Here is a 7,140-nt window from a genome sequence, read left to right as displayed (position 1 = left end):
TTAACTCGGTTCCCAAGTTGCCTTTGGGTCCAGGAAGTAACGTTAAGTTACTGTAAGAGTTAGCTGTTAGTTATTGTACACTGGTACACTGTTATTTAAGGTCGACGTGACCTGTTATTGATTTGTGTTTGCTGCCGTTTGGTCTAGTTGTTTTGACCTGTTATAGCCTACTGAATAAACGCCGGAGTCATGGCAAGAAGGGCTAGCTGTGTCGATTAGTGATGGGCGAAAATGAACGAACTAATCGATACGTGCCGAACAGTTTGTCGAACGTCCGAGTACTATTCCCACCTCCCTCCCTGATGCAGTCAAATCCCAGTGAGCAATAGACGTCTTTTCAACCTCGCGTCTACGCTTGGCCATCATATAAACCAGCTATATTACGGCTATATTTTCTACTTATCTTAAATGCATTAAAACCGTTATTAAATCCCTCTAAACTGTCAGAATACGTCCCACTGGGGTCTGCTATGCCTCAGTTATATAACTTTTTTTTTTCTGTCTGAGAGTCATAAGCTACATTTACATTCTACAATCCAATACAAATGACCTCTTGAATTCTTAGGGAAAATACAGAAATCATAAAAGATTAGGCTACATTATAGCAATACACAGTCTATCCAAACACACACAGAGACACAACAATATATGGTTCATTTATTTTGATTGTCCTCGATATAATAAACTAATAAACTAAACACGTGTGGAAAATAATGTCCGCTGTAGGGCCATATTATTAATGGCTTTGCATAATGTAAATTACCCCCATCCGACGTATTATTCACTCATATAAGATAAGGCTATTACAACCCGATCCGATGCTGATATTGCCGCAAATAAACATAAAATTAACTTGGTCAAAGGAATGTTTTAGCTTCATGTTGTGTGGAAATAGCCTGTGTCCTTATATGTATATGAACGCAGTGAATAATAATACCACGAAAACTGATGTGGTTAGTGTTACCTGTTTCTATGAACTACCACTAAAGTGTCAATTTTGAGAACATTATTGTTATTGACCAAAACATGATCACTTGTTTGCATCTCATCAAAAGTACGTTTTAATAATGCTCTATTTATGTGGACTAGTTTTGTCTAACATTATGAGCATAAAGAATCTTTCAGTGGACAAACATTGATACTAGGACATGCAGACAAGACCGTGGGAAAGGAATGACTGCTGCTGGGAACTGTAGTTCATTTGAATGACTGCTGTTGGGAACGGTAGTTCATTTGACCTTCCCAATGTTGGGAACTGTAGTTCATTTGACCTTCCCAATGTTCTCGCAACATTACTGTGACGTTGTTGCAACGTGATATGGTGCTCTGGCTAGGGACTACAGAGAGAGCCACTTCCGCTTATCCCATTTACCAGTGTTTACCCAGACAGACATTGCGAAAAGGTTTTCCTTGGTTAAAACGAACGTTTGCGAGCTTCTTAGTTCATGAACATGGAGCATAATGGAGATAATACTAGCTGGTCGATGCACCGGCGCGTGGAAGGTCTGGTGAATAAACACATGGCAGACATAGCATTAGAAACTCTCCAACAGAGGCTCTCGGCGGTGTCTAACGAAATGAACAATTTAGCTGAACACGTCTCGAAGCGCTCCGAAGACATTCCCAAAGATGATATTCCACGACGCTCAGATGTGAACTTTGATGTTGAGTCGCTCACTGCCACGTTCAGCACAGGGGGGGGTGTTGTCGAAAAGTTGATGCCAGGTACCTCTGCCACAGGTAACGTTCTCGGCCAATTTAATTTACCTTTTTTATTTTATTTTATTTTTATTTTATTTATTTATTTTTACAAATAAATGTAATCTTTCACTGTTTGCACTGATGCAATCATTCCCGCATGCATCAAATATCAACACATCGTTAGTGAGAGTTTTATTTAATTGACCAATCAGACTTGCGGAGCAACTTCGCGCACCATTCATCAGAGCAACGCATCCGGGTACTTTCCCCTCCCGTCATGTCTACGCCCCTTTTTGGGTGATAGAAGTTTAGAAGTTTGACTGGCGGTCAATGGACATTTCTGGTCTTTGCTACTTTAATCCGATAAAATAAGAAACCCGTAGTGCTTTTTAGATATTAGGAGCCCAAATCCGATGGCCAGTTAGGCAAACTATTATATAGTGTCATTGCCGATCAATGATCGACGTCGTTATATAGAGAAGACTAATGAAATAGGCCAGGGTTGAATAATCAGAGCAGTCATACGTCATCTCCCTGTCATCTGGGATTTGTCGTTCTTCATTAGATTTGCCGTGGTCCTAACGTCTTCACCTCCAGTCCCCCCAACAGCGTTTGCTTTCGTTTCTTCTTTGAACATTTATCTCCCATGATTACAATAGAAATATCATGCACAGTAGCACTAGTCGATAGCCGTTATGGGTGAAGGGTTAGTAGGTACTAAGTAGTACCTTAGTAGGCTAGATCAAATGAAGAACTACAAATCCCTGATGACAGGGAGATGACGTATCACTGCTCTGATGAATCAACCCCTATTTCATTAATTTTCTCTATATAACGACGTCGATCATTGATTGGCAATGACACTATATAATAGTTTGCCTAACTGGCCATCGGATTTGGGCTCCTAATATCTAAAAAGCACTACGGTTTTCTTATTTTATCGGATTAAAGTAGCGAAGACCAGAAATTCCCATTGACCACCAGTCAAACTTCTCCGCTTCTATCACCCAAAAAGTGGCGTGATCATTCTGATGACAGGGAGATGACGCGCAATTGCTCTGATGAATGCGTACAGTTTTGACGTCATTCAGAGTTTTGACGTCATTCAGGGTTTTGACGTCATTCAGGGTTTGACGTCATTCAGGGTTATGACAATGAGGGGCATCTGTAGGCTATGCAGACCCACGTCACACTGTCACAAAATAAGTGGGACTGCACGATGTGCTGTCGTGCCAGATTATGTCCGCCTGCCAAATACTGTCCGCCTGATGTAGGCCCAATCCCGTTTCCCTTTGCTACCCCTACGGCTAGTTTTGGTGTGCCACTCACTTTGGAGCCAAGGCCTCCGAACAGACCCACAAGGGTAAGTTTCATCCTATCAATTGATCAACCAAGTCATCAAATAATAAAGAACAATGCTTCATTATCAGGCCATTCCAGGCCAGGTTCATGTCAGTTCATGACAGAATAGCAGGGCTCTGTAGGCAGCACCCCGTGCTCCTTCCGTGCCATTCTGCACTGATATGCGACATGGATATATGTCACAGGCACACAGGGTTAGTGGTGGTCTAGTCTAGTGGATGGTGAGTTGGGCTGGTGATCGGAAGGTTGTGAGTTCAAATCCTGTCTGAAACACCACCACTAGTGTGCCCTTGAGTAAGGCACTCCGCCCTCAGTTACTCCAGGGGGAATGTCCCTGTAATTCGTAATTGTAAATTGCTTTGGATTAAAAGCGTCTGCTAAATGGCAAATTCTAAATTCCCAAATTCTAGACACAGAGTGCAGATTTCTTTTTATGGCGTTCCCGAAATCCGATGTGACAGCTGGAGAAACCAAAAACTATTTTCATTTTACACAGACAGTTTCTCTGTGCCTCCCTTGAAGCTCTCTGGCGCCCCCCAGGGGAGGCACGCCTCACACTTTGAAAACCACTGCCCTAGGCCATCTTTTATACTGATGTATGCTTTTCTGTATGTTTATTTTATTTTAACACTTCTTTGTATTAAACCCTGTCCATCTACAACACTCGTCTGTACCTTGGAGGATATGATGCAATGGAGAGTTTAGCTGACTGAAAACCTAATATAGGACAGGAGTCACATTGGGTGTAGCAGTACAACAGTCAAATATGGTCAAATTAATGACTCCCCAATCATTTGTTTGTATTGTATCATCCAAGATTGGGGTTCATTCCATTTTCAAATCAGTACAGTGTTGAAGTAGAGTGGCGATTTGTATTCAATAATTAGGCTAAATACATTCAGGAATGAGTTTAAATGCATCCCTACCATCTCCCTCTCTTCATTCATATTTTTGACATTTAGCAGATGCCTTTATCCAAAGCGACAACAAAAGTACAACTACATTTGTCTAAGTGAGTGGATCATCTAGCCGTCAGTCCATCAGAAAAAAAGTCATCTATGCTCGGGCCAGAGGTCTTTTTTTCTCTCCATTATTTACAGTAGAGAAACTCTACAAGGGGGTAGAGGGGACGGGGTAGCGAGTTTTCAGGAGGGACAGTTAAGGTGTAGCCTGAAGAGATTGTCCTCTATTGTATGGAATGGAGTACCCAACCCTATCATCCCATTATCAACCCTGTCCCCCTATGTTAGAGACGGCTGCTCAGCGTAAGATCATCTCTCTGCTGGTGGAGATCAAAGAGGAGCAGCAGAGACAGTGGGCGGTGTTAAGAGAGCTACAGGCCAGGGTTCAGGGCCAGAGTTGTCTGGAAGAAGAGGAGGTGGAGGCTCTAGATATCGACTTGCCCCTGAGGACCATGGAGCAGCTGGACGAGACAGAGAGACACCTTGAGGATGCCGGAGCACAGAGGAGAATGGTAGGCCGACAGTACAGAGCAAACTGCTGGGTTGTTGTTAAGAGCCTTGCTCCAGTTGGGGCCCTTGAAAAGCTGCATTTGTGGTGGCGGTCGCTACGACGGTCAGCAAGCTGCCACCAATGTAGTGGTTGTGCAAGAGTGTGGCTTGAACCAGCAGCAAGTACACAAATGTCCATTTAAGTCCAGACCTCTTGGCAGATTCTTTAGTGTACTCACATTGCTATTTTACATTTCTATTAAGTTTCAAGTTTTATAGTTGCGTCTCATTACTCGTGTAAGAGAGTAAAATTCTTGGGCTTCGGTTCCTCCCATTGAAGCACAATACAATAAGGCAATAGGCAAGATAAGTCAAGATAAAATAGAGTGACAATAGTACAAGACATAAGTGAGACATTTGGACAAGTGACAAGTTGTGGGAGACAGATGGACAAATAAGACTATACAATTATCAGTACAAATAATAATAAAAAATAATAGTACTAGTGGAATGTCATGAGTATTGCACTCGGTGGCAGTGGGTGTAAGAGGTAGTATTGAGTAAAGTGACTGTGTGCTTAAGGTTAGGTAGTCTGTATACATGGACTATGCTTGGGGGTGGTAGTCAATTGTCTACAGTTGTCTCCTGATCGCCTGGGGGAAGTAGCTGTTGGTTAGCCTCTGAGTTTTGACCCTGAGGCTCCGTTAGAGGCTTTGTCTTTTTTATTATACTGTATTCATTATGCTTCTCAGAAAAACGAGAAACCAATAGTCTTGGGGGCTCACTTCAAATAATAAGAATGTTATATTTCTGATCATTCAGAAATGAATGATGAATTAATGAATGAATGGTCTTTATTGTCATTGCTATAGTACAGGTACCAAACAACGAAATTTAGGAGGGGTGGCTCCCCTGGTGCTAGGAAAGAAAAAAAAAACTGAAAAAAAACACAAGAAGGGAAGGAGCTGGTTTACATAAATAAAGGCTATGTACACTATCCACTATACTATACTGTACAGATAGACGACTAGGGTTGTCATATTGCACATAGTGTTATTGCACATTCATTTGAAGTGTCGCAGTTTGCAGGCTAGAAATGTACATATTTGTGCCTCAGCACTACAATGTGTATGTGCCATTACAGCTGGTCGTATCTCCCCCCGCAGGTGTCTCACCTGTCGCGGATGGGCGGGGCCACAGTGGATGACGCGGTGCGACGGCTGATGCAAGCCGTGCTATCATTCGCTGTGGGCTCTGAAATGAACTGGGTTGGTCGCGGCCAAAAAAGAAGCTTCAGAAACACACGTCTCCAAGGTGTCCTCTTCCGTAAGTACGACTACTTCCTGCTAGTTGTCCTCTTCAGTAAGTACTACTAGTTCCTGCTAGTTGGAGGTGGACTAGTGTGTAATGATATAAAGATCACACCTCTGAAATCTGGTGTGTGGAGAATAACAGAGAAATATGCACATTTGTTATCATTTCTAAAACACCCAACACAGTGGAAAGCTCTCTGTTAAAGATTGCCCCTCTGTACATCTTTACTTGAGAATATCAACAACAAATAATATCCTGTCAGATGAAAGAAGGGATGGGGTGAACAATGACAGTTATTCAGATCAACACTTAACTGCACCTACCTCCTACTTGAAATCCTTTCTCCACTTTATTCAGTTTGTGACCACTGATCTCAAAAAGATATACCGAAATGTACACCATTAAGGCCAATGCACACGATTTTGTCGCACCGCCGAATTCGATTCCATTGTTTTGAATGAGACAATGCACACGGTGTGCGATGCGATATTATCGCACGACAACATTCGATTCTCCATTCACACCAATTGAAATAATTCAAAGGATTGAGAATCGAATGTTGTCGTGCGACAAAATCGCACGCAGTGTGCATTGGCCTTTACTGTTTTCACTCATAGAGCATTGAGATGACCTCTGACCTCACTCTTCCTGTGTCTGTAGGTGCTCTGAAAAGAACCCCGGTGGGTAAGGAGGCTACTCATCATCAATTTGCTGATGTGGTGAAGAAATGGCTGCGGTTCGCCCCTTTCAGACAAGGAGGCAGTGGCCGGCGCTATTACAGACCACCTGTCGAGTTCCTGTGTCCGAAGGAAGGGGAACCACTCTGATCATACAGATAGTCAGCGCTTCATAATCATCTTGTTTAAAAAGTGCAATCTGTAATTCAAACAACAAAGCGGGCTCCCAAAAAAAACAAAGCCACTTTCTTTGGAAAACATTTGAGAGATGGGGGCAGGAGAAATGTAACCACTCTCAATTTCATAGACATACTGTAGCTTTGGATGCAAGGACTGACTATCCATGGGATCAAAATGATATTTTTAACCATGTTTTGAAGCTGTACAGTGTTTGTTTTTTTGTTTTTAAAAATGGAGTAAAACAAGTTTTATATTTCAGGTTCTGAGGGTAAGACGGTGTTGAACAAAGCTCACGAGGCATTCAAGAATCAAATCATGTCTACATATCATTAATTTAAAGGTCCATGTATTGATGTACCAATTACAGAATGTCCCTTTAAACATTTACTCCAATGTATCATTTTCTGTTTTTCAATATAGGTTTTGTTACATGTATGTATAGTCAAAAGAAAGGA

At 42.1% G+C, this 7,140-nt stretch overlaps 1 protein-coding gene across 1 annotated transcript; it reads left to right on the top strand.

The window, feature by feature from the left end:
• Positions 1-1,451: 1,451 nt before the first annotated feature.
• Positions 1,452-6,930, top strand: LOC308173919 (uncharacterized protein; the record flags this gene model as incomplete). Its single annotated transcript, XM_080548972.1, has 4 exons — positions 1,452-1,740; positions 4,314-4,537; positions 5,681-5,840; positions 6,489-6,930. 4 exons carry the CDS (start codon positions 1,452-1,454, stop codon positions 6,653-6,655), a joined length of 840 nt encoding a protein of 279 aa, XP_080405098.1. The 3' UTR covers positions 6,656-6,930.
• Between the last annotated feature and the right edge of the window lie 210 nt (positions 6,931-7,140).

The sequence above is a fragment of the Nansenia antarctica genome (genome assembly GCF_963989245.1).
Source record: "Nansenia antarctica genome assembly, chromosome: 19".
In the NCBI taxonomy this organism is placed as follows: Eukaryota; Metazoa; Chordata; class Actinopteri; order Argentiniformes; family Microstomatidae; genus Nansenia; species Nansenia antarctica.
The sequence above is the reverse complement of the archived record's forward strand: the minus strand, read 5'-3'. Positions and strand labels throughout refer to the sequence as shown.